The sequence below is a fragment of the Oryctolagus cuniculus genome, chromosome 16, assembly GCF_051225735.1.
Source record: "Oryctolagus cuniculus isolate XC-2025 breed Fujian yellow rabbit chromosome 16, ASM5122573v1, whole genome shotgun sequence".
Lineage (NCBI taxonomy): Eukaryota > Metazoa > Chordata > Mammalia > Lagomorpha > Leporidae > Oryctolagus > Oryctolagus cuniculus.
Genome location: NC_142882.1, coordinates 86,353,165 through 86,377,013, shown reverse-complemented (window position 1 = coordinate 86,377,013; position 23,849 = coordinate 86,353,165). Strand labels below are relative to the sequence as shown.

Sequence of the window (23,849 nt, the reverse complement as noted above, 5' to 3'; positions counted from 1 at the left end):
ATCTTTTATCTTTCCAGGATAGCCCTGGGCATCCACTGAAAACTGTGATAAAGAAGGAGCTGGGAGCTTCTTTAGTGAGATGTTGCGAAAAGGATGAAGAGAGATAAGCAGGGAAGAACTGGAGTAGGCTTCTGTCCCGCTGTCCACCAGGACGTTTGGTACCAAGGTTGTCATGGCCCAACAGAAGCAGCTGTGAAGCAGAACCCCTTGGAAGATAAATTAGACTCTGTCGGGCCGGGCCCTGTTGCAAATGACCCCTGCACTGAGTCTGCTTCCTGGCAAACACCTGGACTACCTCCGGTGTGTTTGCCAGAGGGCTGCGCTGAGCTTATGCTCAGAAAAGTTTACGAAAACCTTAGAAAAACTGTTAAAAATGGGTCAAGGTTGTGGCAAGGGGGGTTAAACTCTTGCTTGTGACACTGGCATCCCATATTGGAGCACTGGTTCAAGCAGTAGAGGATCCAAGTGCTTGGGTTTCTGTACCCACGTGGGAGACCCAACTGAAGTTCCAGGCTCCTCGCTTCGTCTGGACCAACCCTGGCTATTGCAGCCATTTGGGGGAGTGAACCAATGGATGGAAGATCTCTTTCTGTCTCTTTCTCTCTCTCAGTCTTCCTTTTATCAATAAAATAAATCTTTTTATAAATCTAATGACAGAATGATGAAGGGAAAATTTCTCACATGATATCTTGTTTGTAGAGAAATTTATTTTCATAGCAATCAAGTTAAAAGATGATAACAGATGTTTAAAAGAACTAAAGATTTTTGACAGCTTTAGAAAGTAATGAGATAAATGTTTGATCACTTTGAGAATTCCTTGTAGAATTTGCAGCTTGGCAAAACAAAGCAGAAAACGGGAGGAAGGCGGGGAAAGTCCTCTTGCACAGGTCCCTATGGGATCTGCCTGGGCAGAGGCCCTCTCACCCAGCCTCAGGGTTGCAGACACACTCTGATTTCTAAGGAATTTTTCAGCTGCCTGGGGAGTGAGATGAGTTTTTGCAGAAGCTGCCACAGGTGTGTATGTCATTAACCCTGGCAGTATCTTTAGACAGACAGGCCTGATTGCCCCAGTGCTAGTCAGGAGCAACCTGGGACCTATTATGTTGTGGTGGGTAGGATTATTTTCCCTTTCTAGAAAAACTCCCTATATGGGATTATCAAAGCTCTGGTACTGTTAGGGAACCACATACAAAAATATGTATCTCTATATATGCACACATTGTTTTCATTCTAAATTTGTTTATTAGGAAGTCTTCTGGATATACGAAAAATATTCCTGTCTAGCAGAATTTCAGTGGGTGAGATTGGGAATTTATAAAGCAATGATTGGCTGCCTCTGTCTTATTCATCATTTAAAAACCCAATCTTTCAAATACCACATCTGAAAGTGCTAATGAGTAGACATTATTAAGAAAAGATAATTGTGCCTGCTAATGCCACCATGTAACTTAGCGTCACAGTTTTATGGCTACTTCTTAGAAGGAGAAGAAAGGTGGTGATTAAAAGAGGATTTATGTTTAAGGGGAAAATGTTTTGATGTTTGGTATTTTTGATGGAAGACATCTGCGCAGAAATCCACTGAGGACAGGGAGGCAGGTGAGAGAGCAAGGTGCCTGGGATGGGAGTAATAAACAGTTACTGGTGCCAGTGGGAAATATTTCAGAAGAAATAGATGTTGAAGCAGAGTGGAGGAATTATCCTGGAGGAGACACTTTGACTTGTGTGCTACAGGAGGAAAGTGGGGACTACGTCGGCGCAATTCAATGTGAAATATCTGTTTTCTATGAGAGCAGAAAAGGAATACCCTGGCAGGTCTGAGGGAATGTGGGCTGAGAAGCCACCTAGATGTCCTTCAGTGGGTGAATGGCTGAGTAAACTGTGGTATAGTCGTACAGTGGAAGATTATTCAGCACTAAAAAGAAATAAGCTATCAAGCCATGGAAACACGTGGAGGAAACTTAAATTAGCATTGCTAAGCTAAAGCAGCCGATCTAAAACGGGTAAATACTGGGTGATTTCAACTCTATGGCATTCCGGAAAATTATGGACTCTGGGTGACAATGATGTGTCAACATAGGTTACCAGTTGTCTTAAGGGTACCACTGTAGTGGGGCCTGATGACGAGGAGGAGGCTATCATGAGTGGGGACAAGGGAGGAAATAGGGTTCTTTGTACCTTCCTCTCAAGTTTGCTGTTAACCTAAAACTGCTTTAAAATAACAATAACAGAGAAAACTATGAGCAATGTGATAAAAGGGGCACTTTACCACTGTGATCTTTATCCTGAAAACATGTATCCCCAGTCCAGAAAATAACTGACCAATAATCTTGAAAACCGTCAAGGTGATTGAAAGCAAGGGAAAGCTGAAACAGTGTCACAGGAAAGTAGACATGGCCATTAATCATAGAGTAGTGTGATAGATGGGATTCTGAAACAGAAAAAAAAGGTGTTAGATAAAAAGTAAGGAAGTCTGAATAACGAATGGCCGTTATTACTACCAGCATAACAATATTGAGTCATTAATCATAACTATTATAATTTAAATTAAAAAATTTATTTTACTTTTTTAAAAGATTTATTTGTTTATATGAAAGGCAGAGTTACAGAGAGAGGAGAGAAAGAGAGCGAGTAAGAGAGAGAGATTTTGATCTTCCATCTTCCGGTTCATTCTCCAGATGGTCACAATGCCAGGGATGGGCCAGACTTAAGTAAGGACCTGGAACTCCATCTGGGTTGCCCACTTGGGTGGCAGAGGCCCAAATACTTGGGTCATCTTTTGCTACTTTCCCTGGGCACATTAGCAGGGAGCTGGATCAGAAGTAGAGCAGCGGAGACTCAAACCAGCATGCATGTGGGATGAAGGCATCACAGACAACATCTTAACCTGCTGTGCCACAGCACTGGCCCCAGTATTAACCGTAATAAAAGACCTCTTCAAATCTATGATCCCCATCCTCTGCCCTACCCTTGAATATATCACTCCTTCTTAATCAGGTTATCTTGAAAAATAAGTGAGCATATGTGTGTCATAGGTGGCTTTAGTCAGAACCCTGACACATGTAGCCGAAAGAAATGAAAGTCACATGTAATTGTTTTCCATTAGATCCTTAGGATTTGTAACTCTCTTCTCTCTGCTGTGAAAAACAAATTCCCTCCAAAACAACACTCAATAGAAATAACAGGTGTAAATAGTTAAAGAGTGAATTCTCCAGGGGGTTATGTAACGATCTTAGATTGATTCAGTTGGTTTGAAGGCCTACTGAACTTGGTTAACTGCCTCTCAGAGTTTTGCTAATTTTTTTTTTTTACAAAACTTATATTATTGAATATAAAGCTGGAGACCAAAGTAATTTTAGAGGATTGTGACCTTGTGATTTAATGATTATTGTCACATGTGCTTGCTTCTCATATGTGATCCAGATACGCCTTGAACTTTGACCTCAGACAAGTGGGGTGCTCCTTCTGTGTAAGCGCAGGGTAGAAAAGGCCTTGTTTGCAATGACACGTTCTAGTTTAGGTAGTATTTGTTGTGGCAATTATGTCATATCGCCCAGTGCCTCACTTTGTGATTTTATCTTCACCTTAAGACATAAATGACTAACAGGCACCTAGGAAGCACAAGTTTTAGGTGTTGCTGAGTGTTTCAATGTTAATACAATATTGATGGCTTAGAAAATATATATAATCCAACTAAAGCTTAAGTAAGCCAAAGCATCCATATTTTAAAATTGGTAATAAGCTTTCTTTGATAGAGCAATTCTGGGTTCACAGAAAAATTGAGCAGAATGTGTACAGATCTCTCATGTACCCCTCCCCATGCATACAGACTATTCTACAGTCAAACATTCTGCATCACAGTCATGCATTTGTTTAAAGTGAACCTGCACTGACATGTCATTATAAAGTCTGTAGTTTATATTTGGGTTCTTTGTTTCTGCTGTCCATTTTCTGAGACTTGACAAATATAGAATGACATTATCCACTATTAACAGTATCACACAGAATTGTCTCACTGCCCAAAGAATCCTCTGTGTACCACGTATTCATCTCTTCCTTCCTCCTAATCCTTGATAAATCCTGATCTTTTAAATATCTCCGTAGTTTTATCTTTTCCAGAAAGTCAAATAGTTGGAATAATACAGTAGTAGCCTTTTCATAGTAGTTTATTTGACTTAGTAAAGTTCATTTAAGCTTCTTCCATGTCTTCTCACGGCTTCATAGGATTAATTTTTCTAAATACTTTGAGTGAAAAAATGTAATATGAGAGACAAGGTAAAAGAATGCAATTTCAACCCTTATCCAAGAACACCCCCATGCTTCTTGCTACTTTAAATATAGTTCACAAAGCAAGAGCCAGTGCCAAGTACTATGAAGCTTGAAGGCAGATCAGGTCATGGTCGTTTTTGTTTACTTGGCAAGTGAATTAGACAGTGTAACCGTTGGAAACAGAAGCTTGTGTGTAAATCAATCTCTGCCATGGAAGTGGATTCCCATTGTGCTCTCTATTTCCGTTGGGGACATCAGCAGTCACCCACATCAGACACCTAGAAGTCACCTTTGACTCTTCCCTCTCTTCTTCCACACCAAATGGTCACTAAATCCTGCCTCTTCTATTATGTACGATTCTAACATGTCACCTTCTCTGTGGCCCATCTGCTTCTCCTCCAGTTCAATTTCTCTTCTGCTCTCATGAAGAACACAATTCCCATGGCCCAACTGTTCCTCCTGTTTGAAGTGCCTTGCCCTTTCTATATTTGAGATTACTTTTAAGGTTAGCAAGTTAAAACCAAAGCCAATGCTGCCACTAACTTGAAGAAAGCAGTCAAATGTTTAGCATGATGTGCAGTGTCCTCCGTGGTTTGGCTCTTAGGTTCTTCCTTGTTTCACATTCAACTTTTATCTGCACACAAACACACCAAATTGTCTACAGTTCTTAAGCTATTCAAAGGTCCTTCCATGCCTCTGACTGTATACTTGATGTTTATTTTTACAATACAAACTGCATTTCCTTTATTCACTTAGTGAACTCTTGTTTATCAAGTATACGTTCATTCAGTTCATCAACAAATACAGAAAACTTGATCTTTGGCAACCACTGCTCTTGTTCTGAGACTGTCTAGATTAGGAAGATAGACAAAGATGGAAAAATGAAATTCATCATGTTTGTATTCTAATGTAGGAGACATAAAACAAATAATAGAGTAAAAGTCATGTAATTATGCAGTTTCATACAGTGTTCATAAACAAAGGCACTGAGTTCTGTGATAGGGAGTATCTGTGGGCATCTGGAGGACCACATTTGATAATATGGTGGGGGATAATGTTATTGTTGACTGAGCTTTCAACTGCATGATGAGAAAATGTAGTCATGCAGAAGCAAGGGACACACTATGCAGGCAGACAAGTGTGGAAAGAGCTGAAGCACACAGGCTGTGGTGGCAGGGGGCCTCTGGCTCATACTGGGAAGCCAAGACAGGCTGGTGTGACTGCGTTCAGTGACTGCAAGGGAGTGGGAAGGGAGGACGATGTGAAGGGAACCAAGAGACAGATCACACAAAGTCTTGTGGGCCAAGGGCACATGAAAGTCAGCAATAGGATCTGACATACACGTTGGTGGATATTACATTGCCGTGTGGGGAATTCCCGGGAGGCAGGAAGAACAGGAATGAAGAAATCATTTTGAAAGTTTTGAAAGTGGTCTAAGCAAGAATGGAAATGGCTGGAGCTAAGCTAGTAGGAGCCATGAGAGAATGATGTAGATGCAAAATGCATTACAAAGGTAGGTCCTACAAATCCTGATGGTGTTAGGAAGGAAGGAAATAAGAGAGGAAGGACATGGTTGCCACAGACGGATTAAAACTAAAACAACTCTCAGTTTCCTGGGCATGGTAAACAGGGGACCATAACATCATTTATGAAAATGAGGAAGGGGGGTGGCAATCAACTTGAGCTCTAATCAAGAGCATTGTTTGGGACAATTAAACTTCTAGCGTCTCTTAAGTTATCCTTCTCAAAGCACAGGAGGAAGAGTTAGTTACATAGATTCGGATCTCTCAAGTGAGGTCCAAGTCAGACAAGTACAATTGTAAGATACCAGCCTGTAGCTGTGATTTAAAGCAGTGGGAAAGGAATCATCTCCCAGGTAGAGAATATGAACAGGCAGGAGGTTGAGACGGTACTTGAGCTCCAGTGTCTACCCTTTGAGTAAAGGAACTTGAGACAGCAAATGAGCATCCTGAGTTGTGGGAGGCAGAAGAGAATCTCAAAGGAGCAGAGAGTCACGTTGTGTCTAGTGGGAGGATGTCCAAGTAATGCCATTCAGCTTTGCCAGTGTGGGGGTCACTGGAGGCTGTGACCCCAGTGAGGTTAAGGAGATGGAAGCTAGACTGACCTGTGTTTAAAAAAAATGAAAGTTGTCAAACATGCCAGAGAGTGAATGCGAAGTTGTTCAATGGAGTCGAGATATATAAACAAATTTAAGAGAATTTCTTTTGGGGCAATATTTGGATGATATACAGTTATAAAGGAAAGTTTAGACTTCCACACTTAGAGCTATAGTGAATGCTGATGGCAGCACCTTATTAGGAAGGGTTTATGTGATGATACAGGGAAATGCTTGATTGAATATCTCTCTCCAGAGGTTTATACAAGGAGTCTGAGATAAAAGTATATGCTTTGGGGCCGGCGCTGCAGCTCAATAGGCTAATCCTCCACGTAGCGGCGCCGGCACACCGGGTTTTAGTCCCGGTTGGGGCACCAGATTCTGTCTGGTTGCCCCTCTTCCAGGCCAGCTCTCTGCTGTGGCCCGGGAGTGCAGTGGAGGATGGCCCAAGTGCTTGGGCCCTGCACCCCATGGGAGACCAGGAGAAGCACCTGGCTTCTGCCTTCGGATCAGTGCGGTGCGCTGGCCACAGTGCGCCAGGTGCAGCGGCCATTGGAGGGTGAACCAATGGCAAAAAGGAAGACCTTTCTCTCTGTCTCTCTCTCTCACTGTCCACTCTGCCTGTCAAACAATAAAAAAAATTAAAAAAAAAGGAAAAAAAAGACTTAAAAAAAGTATATGCTTTGGACCTTCCTACAACAGATGAAGAGAGCTTTTCTTCTTGGATTGTGTTGTATACATGGCTGTAAAAAAGGTGGAGAAATTCGTGTTTGAAGTATGCCACCATCAGTCACGACTCTGAGCGAGGAAGGGTAATTCAAATTTGGGGACCTTGTTTTTATTGTGAATACAGCTCTTGAGTTTGTTCAAGGCAGTGGCCATGAGGATGTAAGACATTTTAAGAGGAAACAGGAAGTATTATCTATTCACCTTGGAGCACAAGAATGTGGAAATGCAGTAACGTGGTGTAACTAGAACTTTAGGCTGGCATTATTTTTATTTAAGATTTATTTTATTTATTTGAAAGACAGAGTTACAGAGAGAGGTAGAGACTGAGAGAAAGAGGTCTTCCAACTGCTAGGTTACCCCCCAGATGGCTGCAACGGCCAGAGCTGAGCCAATCCGAAGCCAGGATCCAGGAGCTTCTTCCGGGTCTCCCATGTGGGTGCAGGGGCCCAAGCATTTGGGCCATCTTCTGCTGCTTTCCCAGGCCATAGCAGAGAGTTGGATAGGAAATGGAGCAGCCAGGACTAGAACTGGTACCCATATGGGATGCCAGCACTTCAGACCAGGGCTTTAACCCGCTATGCCACAGTGTCAGCCCCCAGACTGGCATTCTTTGCCTGCATGCCATTTATAAGAATGAATTTAAATTGAAGTTAATCAGCAGAGTTTCTTAATTTTTCTCAAGAAAAATCTAAAGCCTAAGATGTAGGCCCAAACGAAATAGCTAAATGGGTTCAGGCAGACTTGGATTTTTATTATGTAATTATGACACAACTGAAAGATAAAGCCTATAAGATGATTTCAATGTTGTGACTATATTAATAGATTATTGGAAAAATGAGAAGGAAGCCTGATGGGTTGTGCAAAGTGATGAGTTTAGCTCAGGGTCTTGCATAATCTAAACAACCCTTGTAGTGGATTTTTAAAATAAAATTCTTAGGTCAGACAATAGGATGAAGAATTTGAGATCTTGGATGTGATAGAATTTCTAACAGTGGTGGGTCTATTGGGCATGATGATAATGGGATTAAGTAGTTTTTGGACTTGAAACCCTGCTCCCCTGCCCCAAGTTGTCTGTTCCCTCTTCATTCCTTTTAATAATAAAACTCCCACATTTCTTCAGATCATGTAGCAGCCCACATAGAAATCTGTACTTCACATCCTTCCTTTTATCTTTAGTACTTGAGAACAAATTTTCTCAAGGGACTACGAGTAGAATTCATGCAATTTCAGGGCGATGTCCTATAGGAAGGAAATTGACCATCCTTTCTCGTTCCCCTGCTCTGTGAACTAGTATGAGGAGCCAAGGTGCTAGTGAGTAGGCTTTGACCTTCCTAAGTAAGGAAAAACCTGGGGTATGCGAGGACAACATTTAAATACATCTCTGTACTCATAATGTCTGGAAGTGAGTGACAGTGTCCGCTTTAACTCTTGTGTGCGGGGGAAAAAGAAGGCTATAGCCTTCTCTGAGCTGCTGTCTGACGTGGAGGAACGAGATCTCACATTTTGCAATGAAAATGGCCCCTGAGGCAGCAGCCCCTAGGGTCTTGCACAGTAGATTCAGCTCCAGAACCCCCAGCTAATCCCGCTCTCTGCAAGAGCGAGTCAATGGCTACTTATTCTTGCTCCTGTGGCTTGTCTAATATTGCAGGTGTCAGGAGTAGTAATTATATGTGTGCTTGTTTGCATAGTGATGCCCGTGCTATTTGAGGGGAGGGGCTGTGCCTGTTTTTCATCTTTGTGACCTCAATGTCTAGCAAATGAAAGAAGTTATTTAATACATCTTTGAGTGCCAAAAAGAATATAAAATTGTGCTCAATACGGGAAGAAACATGAATGAGACACTGTTTCTATGCACACAGACCTTATAGTGTAACCACAAAACCATATGTGTAGAGGCAGCCAGGAAAATGGTATAGAGGACCAGCTCAGAAAAAGGCTTGTACTGTAGTTCTTCATGGTGAAAGAAAGACACAGATACGAGCACCAAAGAACCTTGAGATCCAGACTCACAAAATCTACAGCCTTATAGGGTTATGTGTACTTGCAATTCCCACAGTGCACATGCAACATGTCACTCCTAGTCCAGTATCTTCTATTTTGGATGCTCATTCTCCCTTCCAGTTCTTTACAAAAGAACTTGGTAATCACATTGGATTCCTCCAACTCTCTCCTCTGTATCTACCTAATTGGTTACTGAGTTCAATGGGCTCATGCCTTGAAGGTATTTTGTAAGCCTGTTCCCTCACTCTTAAATCGCAATACTACTTGTTTAGTTCAGACCCTAACCTTTCCCGTGTGGATTATTTCATGTCTCTGCTTTCCCTGCCTCTGTTACTCACCTCCAAACACCTTGTCAGGTTAATTTCTCATAGTATCCCAAAGTATTATAACTAAAATGTAGATATTACTATGCTATTTCTTTTGCCCCAAAATCGTCACAAATTCCTGGTCACATGACATTTGACCTTTAGGATGCTCTGGGTCGGGGCTAGCATTGTGGGACAGTAGGTAAAGCTGCCACCAGCAACTCTGACAACCCATATAGGTGCAAGTTTGTGTTCCAGCTGCTCCACTTCCCATCTAGCTGCCTGCTAATGGCCTGGGCAAAGCAAAAAAGATGGCTCAAGTACTTGGGCCTGTGCCACCCACATGGGAAACCTAGATGAAGCTCCTGGCTTCCTCCTGGTCTAGTCCTGGCCTTTGCAGCCATCTTTCTCTCTTTCTTGTTCTTTCTCTCTCTCTCTTTAGCTCAGACTTTCAAATAAATAAATAAATAAATAAATCTTATAAAAAAAGATACTCTGTGGGGCCGGTGCGGTGCTAGGTTAATCCTCCACCTGCGGCACCGGCATCCCATATGGGCACCGGGTTCTAGTCCCGGTTGCTCCTGTTCCAATCCAGCTCTCTGCTGTGGCCCAGGAAGGCAGTGGAGGATGGCTCAAGTGCTTGGGCACCTGCACCCATGTGGGAGACTAGGAAAGAAGCTCCTGGCTCCTTGCTCCTGGCTTCAGATTGGCGTAGCTCCGGCCGTGGCGGCCATTTGGGGAGTGAGCCAACGGAAGGATCACCTTTCTCTCTGTCTCTCTCTCTCATTGTCTGTAACTCTATCTGTGAAATGAATAAATAAAAATCTTTTAAAAATATTAAAAAAAGATACTCTGTGATTTAGCCTCAAAATTCAGCTGCATCTATACCAAGTATCATTGTCCAATTTTTACATTTTAACATTCTTGAACTGGCCCTAATTATCAATCATTATGTCCAAGCAACTGTCTACATCTCTCTGAAAGCCCATGTAGTCCACTTCTGGCTCTCTTACTACACTATTCGTGCTCTATTTATTCCTGAATAATAGCATCTCACTTCACTACTTTTAGACTAACTACAGGATCACAGTAGAGCTGAAGAGATGAGTGAGATAAATATACATAGGTAACAGGAAAAATATGAGTAGAGTTTTTCTTGGTTCCATTTCATCTTTGCAGCACTGTGACCTATGACCTAATGGTCAGTGTCTATAGATCTGCAGACTTTCTCGGCTCAAGAGTGTCTCCTGGGTGATAAAAGGTCCTGTGATTATTTCTTGATGCAATGTTTCAAGACTTTGTGAATTGAGTTGCATAAAGTTGGATAAACTTCATCTTAATGCCTTAATAATTCACCAACTTTGAAGTAATGGGCATTTTAAAATTAATTTTCAATAGGGAAACTATCTTAAAAACTGTGGAACCTTTATTTCCAGGGAGTGATGTTACACGTAGGAAAGTTGAGAAGATTCCTAAAATCTAATCGTTAGAATAATTTGCACACTATCCTTCAACTTATAAAAGGTTTGTAATTCAAAACTGGTAAGCAGACCAATTGCTTAACTTCTTTTCTTTTTTTTATTTGACAGATAGAGTTAGACAGTGAGAGAGAGAGAGACAGAGAGGAAGGTCTTCCTTCCGTTGGTTCACCCCCAAAATGGCCACTATGGCTGGAGCTACACCGATCCGAAGCCAGGAGCCAGGTACTTCTTCCTGGTCTCCCACGCGGGTGTAGGCACCCTAGCACTTGGGCCATCCTCCACTGCCTTCCCGGGCCACAGCAGAGAGCTGGACTGGAAGAGGAGCAACCAGGACTAGAACCCGGTGCCCATATGGGATGCCAGTGCTACAGGCAGAGGATTAACCATGTGAGCCACGGCGCCAGCCCAATTACTTAATTTCTAAAAACTAATGAATGAAAAATAAGGTTGAAATATTTGACTCTACATTAAAATAGGGAGAAAAAACTAACATCAGGCAAAATAGAAAAAGCTATAGTTCTCATGCTTTAAATAGACATATTTCCAGGAATTAAATGAAAATATTTACAATTCTTCAAATATCAGTTATGAACTACAACATTAGGTGAGAATTTGTGGAGGCTAATTAAATCTCAATGAAAATGTCTTTTTTCTAAGGTGATTTTAGAAAATCTTGTTAGAAATGTTTTTAGATGTGTTTTTTCAGTAAGTGCAGGATGAAATCAGAATTTTTTTAGAATCTGAAGTCATATAGTTGTCTGATGCCAGAAGGAGAGAATATCCAACTGTGATTTCTAACATGAAAATCTCCTAGGAGCTTCTGTATGTGTTTTAGGATTTTTCATGAGATTTCATAGCACAAGGAGGAACGATTTTGTGGAAAATATTTTTTGACTGGGTAACCTGGAGAGATAAAGGAGCCAGTGCAATACTGAGTAGACACAGGATTACGTAATGAGTCTAGGCTAATGAGGAAAGATGATGCATGGATAAGAGCACAGAAACAGATTTCCCTCCAAATGCATAATGGGGGTGGGCCCAGGAGCCAAGACTTTCAGAGGATGGGAGCCTCTTGGGGCCACTCCCTGCATACCAGACATTACTGTACAACCCAATCTTTATTCCTGCTTCACCCTTAACAATATAAAACCCCTCTGCACCTTTTGGGTTCCGAATGGCATGCCAGCAGAGCCTTTATGACTCCATTAAAAGTGCATTAGTAAAACAAGTTGTTGCTTGTTATGTCGATCCCATAATAACTTAGAGTGAGTGCTAAGTATTTCATTTTTCCTTCAAATATTTCGCCACCATCACTCCCTTTTCTGAACTGTGCCACAGTACAACCAGGACTCCAGAGCCTCTTGAAGGGAGAGCATAACCCTTCTCCTCATTCTCACAGGATTAATTGCATTCCTCTCGCCTATTGAAGAGCCCACTTCTTATCACAAACACACTTTTCCACTTACAAACCCTGCTCCTTTGAAGTTGACTATGTAGAAGTTGACACGCACATGTCCCCGCCTATCTCATGTTCCTTTTACGAGTGAAACTCTCTTTAGTCAAAAAAATATGATTCCAGGCATAAAGAATTATACTCACATATATGACTCATATTTTTATATGTGCATATTAAATCTCAAAGATTAAAATAGAAATGGAATTCTCATTTATATCCTCTGTCACATATTCATAACGTGGTATATGTATATAAATTTTTATGAACACTGATTATGTCATTGAGATAGTTAAAAAATGATCTGAGTTAACTGTCTTGCCTCTTGGATCTCAACATACACCCATATCAGCTATAGGACTTCTTGGATAAATGGAGAAAGACCATGAAACAATGATTCAAAAAACAGAGAAAAGAATTAACAACATTATAGAACACTCCCAAAACTCATCCGAGGAATTGCTACAGAATTTCCAAGGTGGATCTGCTCACTGATGCAACCCAATTACTGACAAAAGAGTGGTGGAAGAAAGTACATGTTCACTGCAAAATGCAGACCAAGGACCTGGTCAGCGATCACTCAATTCCCGGGCTCTCAAGGGGCTAGAAGTGAAGTCTCCTGGAGGTGAGTTTGAGGAGTGCATGTGCAGCTTGTGTCTGAGTCCCTGGTGTGTCTGCAGTGTCCTGGCCCTCGTTTCACTGCTGGTGATACAGTGTCCTTTAGGGCATTTTAATAATGCCAAAGGGGGTTCTTGCCAGACAGGGGACTACGTGCAGGTATTAGCTACCTTTGGCTCAGGGCCTCGGGTTCCTGGGACAGGAACTCTTCAAGATAAGACCAAGCATCAGGGTGTTATCTACAGGAGGAAAAAAATGACCATTCAAAGTCTGGTGGTCTGGGGCTAGCGCTGTGGCACCAGCACCCCATATGGGCACTGGTTTGCATTATGGCTGCTCCTTTTCTTCATCTTCTTTTTAAAAAAACATTATTTAAGTTACACAAGTTTCCTATGTACAGATTTAGGAACACAGTGACTCTTCACCCCTACCCTCCCTCCTGCCCATGCTGCATCCCTTCCTCCTCCCTCTCACATTCCCATTCTTAATTTTTACAAAGGTCTATTTTCTATTTTTTTTTTTTTGACAGGCAGAGTGGACAGTGACAGAGAGAGACAGAGAGAAAGGTCTTCCTTTACCGTTTGTTCACCCTCCAATGGCCATCGCTGCTGGTGCGCTGCGACCAGCACACTGCGCTGATCTGATGGCAGGAGCCAGGTGCTTCCTCCTGGTCTCCCATGGGGTGCAGGGCCCAAGTACTTCGGCCATCCTCCACTGCACTCCCTGGCCACAGCAGAGAGCTGGCCTGGAAGAGGGGCAACTGGGACAGAATCCGGTGCCCTGACCGGGATTAGAACCTGGTGTGCCGGCGCCGCAAGGCAGAGGATTAGCCTAGTGAGCCGCGGCGCCGGCCCCAATTTTTACAAAGGTCTATTTTCAATTTACTTAATGATCCTATTGTTAACCCTACACTCAGTAAAAGAGTTCAACAAATAGTATGAAGAAAAAAAAAGAAAACAAAACCCATGCAAATGTCTACTTTACTCCAATACATAGTATTTCAGGTACTCTATTAGTTACCTCGGATCAGGGAAAATATATGATATCTGTCTTTCTGGGACTGGCTTATTTCACTAAGTATAATGGTTTCAGCTGCTCCTCTTCCCATCCAGCTGTCTGCTATGGCCTGGGTAAACAATGGAAGATGGCTCACGTGCTTGGGCCCCTGAACCCACATGGGAGACCAGAAGAAGCTCCTGGCTCCTGGGTTTGGATCAGCCCAGCTCCAGCCAATGCAGCCATCTGGGGAGTGAACCAGCAGATGGGAGTCCTTTCTCTCTGTCTCTGTATATAACTCTATCTCTCAAATAAATCAATCAATAATCTTTTAAAAAAATGAGAAAGTCAGGTGAATAGAGACCCTACAGGGCAGGCTGTACTACTACCTCAATTTAGTATGCTAATTTTTTAAAAAAGATTTATTTATTTATTTGAAAGGCAGAATCACAGAGAGGCAGAAGCAGAGAGAGAGAGGTCTTCCATCCACTGGTTCATTCTCCAGATGGCCGCAATGGCCAGAGCTGAGCTGATCCGAAGCCAGGAGCCAGGAGCTTCTTCTAGGAGGTCTCCCACACTGGATCAGGGTCCCAAGGACTTGGGCCATCTTCTGCTGCTTTCTCAGGCCATAGCAGAGAACTGGATCAGAAATGGAGCAGCTGGGACTCAAACCAGTGCCCATATGGGATGCCAGCACTGCAGGGCTTGGCTTTGCCCACTAAGCCACAGCGCTGGCCCCTAGTATGCTAATGTTAGTAATTCTGTGACTTGCAGTCACAAAAGCGGAGTAAGGAGTATTAAGCTAAGGGAAGGAGTCTGGGAGACTATGGGAGACCAGGTCTAGATGCCTGATGGTATCTAGAGTCTGCAACCAGTCACTCTACAAGGGCTTGTTTTTCTTTGGAAAACAAATGGTTCCCCAGAAACCTGCTAATTAAATGACCATGAGGTATAGATGTTTTCATGGATTGAGTCAAAGTGAACAAAATTCAGAATCCTGAGAGAATAATTGGGTGGTTATTATAGAAAGCAATTAATTTGTTAATGTGACGCAAGACACTAAAAATATTCAATTCTTCACCAAGGGATTCCAAAACAGCATCTCCATGCTAAGGAAATATGGAGAAACTACAATGACATAGTATTTGCTACTATATTCATTCTTATGTGAAGGAAGTGCAAATTAACTTTCAAGTCCACGGTTGCATGTAGTTAAATAAATCTGGAAAGATCTGACACATGACAGAATATTCTATTGCCATTAAATATTCTGGGTATACTTTCTATTCTTACGACATAAAAATGTCTGTTTATAATATCAAGCGTGTGCAGAGCATTCCTAAAAATTCACATGTTGAATTATGAGTTATTTCATTTATGCTAAAGACAAGCCAGAGGGAGGTACACTAATGTAGTATTAAAAAGTAATGAGTTATGGATTTCAATTTATTTTCCTTCTCTAATTTCTCAAAGTTATTGTAGATGGTTACGGTATATATAATAATAAATATTTTAAGAGCAAGCAAGTTAAAAATATAAGTATAATAATCAGAATGCAAGTTTAAGGGAATGTTGAGAAACAGAGCATTGAATGCTTATCCAGTTTATTTGAATATTAAGGAACTAATTGAGTGAAACTTCTTCATACTGATTTGATCGCATTGGAAAGAGGAAGGTAGAGGCAGCTGTTGAGCCACTTGGGGACAGGTCCTGTTGTCTCAAGGCCTGCTGGTTGTGGGGTTGGTTCTTCCTGTGGCTCTGTAGATAAAATGGATCCCCTACCTAGACCAGGTTCATGGGATCTGGGGTCAAGGCTGACCTAGATTGACCTTCATCTCATCACACACTCATTGTAATGCATAAGCTAACAGACACACCTACCAGCTGCCTTGACCAGAAGCATCAGACCATAAAAGGAGAGAAAGGGAGCAGCAGCCACACTGAGGGAGATCTCCACCTGGCCCCCAGAAGAAAGCAGGAGGATTCCTTCCCTTTACTAGAGTGTACCTGCCTCAGATTAAGCAACCCATAAGATGCTAAACCCAGTTCAGAGGGCCTTGCCCTCCGGGGGGCCTGCATGCTGTGCGGTAAAGATGTTGGCTTTCTCAGTAAAATGCTTGTGGCTTACCATCCCTCCTTCACTTATCATCCCCTGTACCCTCCTATCGCTCCTGAATTCCTTCTCACAGCAAAATCAAGAGCCTGGATAAACAGGGAAGCATTCACTGTCTGGTGCCACATTTAATATGCAATTATTTGGTTTCACTCATTCTATTTCCTTTAGTCACATGCTATGAAAAGCTTATTTTGAAAGGCATTCCTTTGCTTTGGATGGAATGGGGAGAACAGAGCTCCGTATCTTCATCAACATCTTTTAAAAACTGTGCATTTCTTTTTAACTGCACACTCCCCTTCCTTCTCTACTCTTCACTCCTTCCATCCCCCAAGTACATGCTACACTTTTGAAAGCCTTCATACTTGTCGCTCCCCCTCTTCATGGAGGAACGACACTAAACCCTGCCTAGGCTTCATATCCGAGTCACAGCACCATTATGTCGCTCCCCGTCTTTGTGGAGGAACGACAAAGGACCCTGCGCTGTTCTTTTGTCTGCTCGGCCCTCCCCGAGTTTGCTGCTGGTTCTTCCTGGGTTGGCTACCATCCCTTCCACCTCCGTGGAAGGGCGGTTCCCCCTGCCACATTCCCCACTTCTGCGGGGGAGCGGCACACCACCGGCCGGCTCTCTCGGGGGCTGCACAGGTGTTCCCCTTAGATGTTCCTGGTGCATGTTGTCTCTCTCCTCCTTTATAGTCCTCTTCCGCCAATCCCAACTCTGCTACCCACACGCCGAGTACGCCGAGTACGCTGCTCTCCTCCAATCAGGAGCAGGTCCTACAGTTTATTGGTTGAACTGGAGGCAGCTGTGTAGAAGCTGTTTCCTCCTCTCCCAGCGCCATATTGTGGGAGAGCAGATGCATAGAATAAGTCTCAATTCCAGTAACTTAGTCTAGTCCGAGTTGCTCCCCACAATACTATGCAGGTAAAAAACATTGGAATTGCACTTTTTCTGTTAAGAATGCCACTCACTATTGCCAATAAAATATGAGTGTTACTTTAAAGCTTTGCTAAAAATGCATTTTTTGTTATATATTTTAAAATTCCAGTTTCTTTGTCTTTTAGTCCAGCTGGAAATGTTAATTTCCATCCAAGGGTGAATACCAGAAACCAAAACATCTTCTACTAAAATTCATATTCTAAATCATCATTAAGATGTATTCTATTCTCTATTGCATTTTCACTCACAGGACTGGACATCTTGCAAAGAGGCCTGAGAGAACATTCCTGCTCCAAATTCTTACTTGTTTAATATCTGCTGGAGAATGTAGTAGGGACTACCTCTGATGTGAATGTCTACATTTAATTTCATATATATCATTAGACTCACATTTTCTTTTATACTAAAAAAAAAATGCGTCATTCTAACAGGAGAAAAAACAGCAGCAATAAAGAGATAGTATCAGTAGTGGCATGTTTATTTACCAATTTCAAGCTATCAGACTGTACTGGCTCCAGAAAGCTCGCATTTTTGCTTTTATGGACTGTAGCAGGCTGCACAGTGGATAAGAATCCAGAATAGAAGGCAGAGATCTACCCCCAAGGGAGGACATTTCATACCAGCCTCTCTAAATCACAAGCCAAAGTATCAAAGGATGAGCTTTGATTCCTTATTGTCTCTGAAAGCCAGGAGTCTGGGGACTCATTATCTTCCCAGGCCTACAGAATGTAGGAGGTGGAGATAATCTAGACCCAGCCTTTCACTTCACAGACAAGGAAATGAAAACTCACAGGGATGCAACTTGCTGGTTTTCATCAAAAGCTACAGTTTTATTATTCGAAAATGGACAGTCTTTTATTTTATAAACATATGCATCAATGTTGTTCTTTGAGTATTTTTCCAAGAATATATATGTATCTAGAGAAATAATAAAAGTAGCTTGAGGTAAATATTTTTCACATAAAGATTAAAAATGTAGCAGCACCAGGATCAGTCATCTATTTTCTGAATTCTGAGTGAGTGGCTTAATGGATTACTGCGTTTCTGATGGTGATCAGCATCTCTTTTCTGGGGAACAGGTTCTGCAATAACTCGTTATCCATCCATTATCCAAACCAACTTATCCTGTTGGATTCAGTCTTTGTCAATGGTTTGTCACATGTCTGGAGTTAAGCCAGTTTGCCCCCAAAATCGGATTCTCCTGCTGAGTGGCGTAAGGAAAGGACAAACAGTTGGACAAGATTTATTCAGAAGGTGATGTTCTGACCACACTGCCTTTTAAATCAGGAGAGCTTCCCTAGTCTTGAGGTTTACAAGCGTCTTGTTCAACCTGTTTACATTCCTGCAAATTCTTAAGCAGCTTAAGGTACCCAAACTTAGTTTCTGTTACTTACAAACCAGACAATCTTTTAGAATTCACTGTCATTCATCCTTCTCAAAGCCTCAGCTCTATTTGCAATATGGGGCTGGCATGGTGAGGAAAATGCTCTTGCTCTTATCTGAGATAGTGAGGAAAGAATAAAAAAAAAACACACATATAGAAAAAGTAAGAGAAAAGCATTAAGAGGGATCTGAGAACTGGAGTTCTGCAGGCTTCTTCAAATGTCTATTTTGAAATTTCCTTTATCTTACTTGTGACCACTGCAGACATGTGAAAATTTGCCCATCAATTCTGCCTCTGACTGTCCCTCAGTCTTAGGTGAATAGCTTCCTGTTGAACAAAGCAGGAGTTCACAGCTTAGTGCATGATTTGTGAACGATTTTAAAACCGCTCTTCACAAAAGAATATTTGTGTTACTATCCTCTTGAAGCTCCATGATGTTTTCCTCTTCTGGTGCTGACTTCTTTGCCTTTTCCAGCCTTTATTTATACTGAATAAGTGAGGACTCGCTTCCTGTGGAGCTGCACCTCCCAGTTTCCTAGTGTTTCTGTCTTTTCTGTGCTTGTTTGATTGCTCACTTGACCTCTAGCGGTGGATGGTAACTGCGAATCTGCAATCGTTGTAATCCTGATGCTGTTCATATTTCCAGTAGAGTCATTGTACTGTTTCATGAAATAATAACAATAAGGTGATACTGATTCACAGTGTTGTACAGAATATTTCCATTCTCAAATGCATCTTCTCCAATTTAAGACTTAAATATTCACTTCCCATGTGAGTTCACTAACATTTGTTCATCGTGTTTAATGAGTTCATTTAAGGAATCAAAGATTGGGAAGTTTAAAATAATTAAAAAGTATTGGCTTAACCAAAATTTGGTAAGTATCTGAATTTTCATTTCCCCCTCAAGAATAAAATCTTGGTCCCACTCAGGAAGTTTTCAGTATAGGGACACAATAAGATAATTCCTATCAGTAATAGCAGTTATAGAAAATAACATTATCTTGTTATGGTACTTTGGGTTCTACAAAACCATTTCATATTGTGTGTTTTATCTTTAGGTCTCAAGAAAGAGTTATTCTAGAGCGTTATGATTATTCCCATATTGCAGGTGGGGAAGCAGAAGTTTCAGAGTCCTTCCAGAGAATGGTGGCAGTCCCAGGGTTTTAGTCCATGAAAACCCACTCTTGCGTGGATTTTGTCTTCAGTCGAAAAAGATAAACTGGAGATAAGGTAAACAAGATGGTCTTCAGACTGCTAAGCTCAACAAGACCCACATAACATTTATGTGATTAGGCATCTAAAATAGTAAACAGACTCATCTTTGTAAACTTTAATCAAGATCATCAGGGAGCCAGGATTTGCATGAATGCGATTAGTGAATCCTAAACATTCTTGCTTTTTGTAGCCTGGGATAATTCAAAGAAATACAGAGGGGACAGAAATCAGCAGTGCCTAAGGGAGTGTAGCCCAGGGAGAAGTGGGTCATGGCAAAGACACAACCTGTGGGGACGAATGCATCAAGACGCTGATCACAATTATTGCATAGCTGAGTCCCACTACTCTGACTCCAGGCCCACCAAGAAAGCCTTCATTTTAATTTCGCTTTCCATGTAGCATGACCATACAATAGTCAGATGAGGCAAGCACCTGGAGGGCTGACCAGGACTCTTTTGGTTACAAATGACTTAAATGTAATTGAAATTGGCTTAGGAAAAAAAGACTTAATGGATTCATGGAACCAAAACTCCTCAGCAGGCAGAAGAGTAGTCCATCTGGGTGAGAGCAATCATTCAAAAGAAGTCACTGGGACTTGGTCCCCATGCCCCTATCTTTTGGGGGTGGAGGGGGAAGGTTACCTCAGGCAGCTGGTCCCCTGTGGTGGCTAAATGCCCTTTGGAAGCTGCAATTTATGTCCCCTCCACTGGTGTCTCTTTACTGATGATTTTAGGAAAGTTCTCAGGATCAAAGATGCGTTCATCCGTCATATGTCTCGTTGGGAAGGCACGTTGGCTCCCTCAACCAAAGCTCTCATTAGTGGGTTTAGGTAGAGGAAAATTGAAATGCTTTCATGAAAGCTAAGATGAAAATAATAAAGTACAGACAAAGGCAGCAACTTTCTTTTATTAGCATGTTGATTTGTCTGAAAAATGCAGTGTTTAAGCTACCACCAATACCAAGTTGGGACAATATCAGACAGCTCCTTTGCCCCGCCCTCAACTTTGTCTCCCTCTCATTTGAATTTTATTCCTTCTGCTGCCCACTACATCTTTTTCTTTCTGGGCTGGGGCTCTGTTACACACGGCCTGTAAGATGGCTGCTTCCCAGGCAGGAACTGGAAGTGTGAAGGATTTAATGCCCACAGGGCTCTCCTTGATCAGTGGAGCGGAGCATCCTGTGGCTGTCTACTCCCCTCTTTTGTTCTTCAAGTTGGCAGTTCTTAGGACCCCATGGGACAGGGTGACAAGCTTGTTAGGGAGTCATTGTTTTGATTGACTTTCCTTCCTCTCCAGTTTCACTTTTCCCACCCCTCCACTCTTGTTCCTGGGACCACTTCCCAAAACAAACTACCTGCACCAAAGCTCTCCTGTCAAATTGTGCTCCCAGGAATAAACTCAGACCAAGATAGTCACTGTGTTCAGCATAAAATCCTGTAAGAAGACTTCACAGAAAACAAATGTTGCTTGTATGTATTTAGCAAATGCATACTGCCAGACTGCATAATATATAATCACATGTAAATTTCAAAACAATCCATCAAAACATACACCATTATTTCCACGATGAGGACGAGACCCTAATGCTTAGGATGTGTTGTGTTTGCTAGCGAGTACTGTTGACAGGATTTCCAGATTTCTTGTTCCATGTCCATGGTAAGGTTTAGTTCCTGGGCATGGTCACGCTAGGAATGAAAGACTTCAAAATCCAGTTTCTGGGCCGGTGCCGTGGCTCAATAGGCTAATCCTCTGCCTGCAGCGCCGGCATCCCGGGTTCTAGGTCCGGTCGGGGCACCAGATTCTGTCCTGGTTGCTCCTCTTCCAGTCCAGCTCTCTGCTGTGGCCCAGGAGTGCAGTGGAGGATGGCCCAACTCCTTGGGCCTTGCACTTGCGTGGGAGACCAGGAGAAGCACCTGGCTCCTGGCTTCAGATCAGCATGGTGCGTCAGCCGCAGCGGCCATTGGGGGTGAACCAATGGAAAAGAAAGACCTTTCTCTCTGTCTCTCTCACTGTCCACTCTGCCTGTCAAAAAAAAAAAAAAAAAGCCAGTCTCTGTTTCTCCATGTTCCCTTCTCTGTTCCAGGTTCCACAGGGTAGAGACTTTCTGAGTGTCACTGAGGACAAAACAGAGATCAGACATCGAAGCATCGAAGACAACAGCTGTAGACAAACAGCCACCCCCTCAGGATCCAAGACTGATTCATTCTGGAATATGGATTCCAGAACCTGCGAGGGCTCAAGTTCTTTCTATAAAATGAGGTAGAGTTTGCATATAACCTACCCACATGCTTCTTTATACTTTAAGTAATATCTAGATTACTTATAACACCTCCATCCAAGTACTAACCAGGCCCAACTCTGCTTGGCTTCTGAGATCAGTTGAGATCGGGCTCATTCATGGTAGTATGGCCATGGACTACTTATAACATCTGATACAATGTAGATTACATGTAAATATTTGGTTAGCATAGATGAATTTTTTTTCAAATGTTTTCCACCTGCAGTGGATTATATCTGTGGCTGTGGAGTCCATGGTTATGGAGGGACACCTACACAGCAGGAGAGGGAATAAATCTTCATTACTTAGAGCCACTGAGACTTGTGGATTGTTTGTCAATTCACTTTAATTGAGGTGTCTGACCAGGGTATGAATCTGAACCCAAACAGTATGAGTCCAGAAATTTTTCTATCAATAACTATGTAGTTCTCTAAAGTGGACACTGCAAAGTAAATCAAGTCTAAGTAGTTGAAAAAGGGAGTTGAACATTTTCCAGAACAGAGAGAGTAGCACTGCAACGGACCAGAATCAGGAATGTGGCTGGCAAGATTAGAGTTCAGAAGGTTGATTAGCGAGGTGGAGTTGAGGGCTTGTGGAGAGGAGGAACCAGGTATGTCTGGGGAGATAACACTGGGGCCAAGCGCAGGGAGGATGTTGGATGTCTGTCTAAAGATTTTTTTTCAATTTAGAAAATAAGGTGATGCCATTAATATTCTTTTGTGCAAGAAAATGTTATCAATGTCTTGGAATTATTGAATCTGAGTGAGAAATGATTTAATGGTACCTGAGAAAAACTCCTTTGGCTCTAGCATATTGGGTTCAAAAAATTTGTGAAAAAACTCACATTGTTATTGAATCCCATTTTTCCATAAACTTTCTTGAAGTATCCTTGTAGGAGATGGGCCAAAGAAAAGGAAAGTGAGAACAGGAGGTCCATCAAGAAATCTAGAAATGAAACTTGAAATATGGTCATAGCAACAGGAACAGAAGTATCTAGAAGGAACAATGATAGTGCTTTTCTATTAAGTGATTGTGGGGGAAGAAAGGAGGCCTGATTTTATAGATGACTCGAGAGTTGAGACTCAGTGTTCAGCAGTTAAGGGAAATATTATTACAGAGACCATGAACTTGGAGGATAATAGACTTTTAAGAACAAAATGTCTTGAAAATTTTCAGCAACCTTACCTCCCACTAATCAACGTGTTACACATGTCTGTTGACAGCCTTTACAGATCTTTCCAGACTCCTTTCACATTTGTCCTCAGGGGGAAGAAATAATAATGATACACCCTGCTTCTGTCCAAACAGGCACCCATTAACCTGTGCTGGAAAACACCAATTTGCAATCAGATGCGCAGAGATCTTAGATAAGCAGCTTTAAAAAGAGATTTCTGGAATCTCTTCCGGATCTTCCTTACTATAATTAAGTGTTTACATGAGTCATATTTTAAAAAGGTGAGATGCAGTGGGAATTGAATCGGAGTGGTAGTTTAGATAAATGAGCCAATTTGGATTCAGTAAAGTTATCTAGTTTTATCTAAAAGGCAAGAGAGAGAATTCTACTTTCGACCTTTCATATCCCAAATCATAGAAAAATATAATTTCTACTACTGAGACAAGAAACTGGGACAATTATGTAAGTTGTTGGTGATGCTGGCATGAGAGAGCATGCTACTCCCTAGCTCTAGGACTGTCTACAATGCAGAAGTCTGAGGTCAGGTCTCCTACACTATCAACCTCCCACAGGGGAGTTTATGCCACCATCCCAGCATTTTTTATCTTGGATCATATGATGGAGTTGCAAGAGGAAAGGATTCACGGAATATTCTTTCATATCTTTTAGTCTATCAGCTAGTGTACTCACAGCTCAAGTTTAACACAATCGTGCCAATGTGACAGGATGATGTGGAGGAGACACTGGAGCGAAGGCCTGAGACAGAGATGCTAGATTTCCC

At 42.0% G+C, this 23,849-nt stretch overlaps 1 protein-coding gene across 1 annotated transcript in view; it reads left to right on the top strand.

The window, feature by feature from the left end:
* LOC103349523 (uncharacterized) overlaps nt 1-1,797 on the top strand; it is a 45,372-nt gene extending 43,575 nt beyond the window's left edge. Inside the window, exon 5 of the mRNA XM_089315629.1 lies at nt 18-1,797. Coding sequence (XP_089171755.1) covers nt 18-22 — 5 coding nt within the window. The 3' untranslated portion in view covers nt 23-1,797. The remainder of the gene's footprint in view (nt 1-17) is intronic.
* The last annotated feature ends 22,052 nt before the right edge of the window (nt 1,798-23,849 follow it).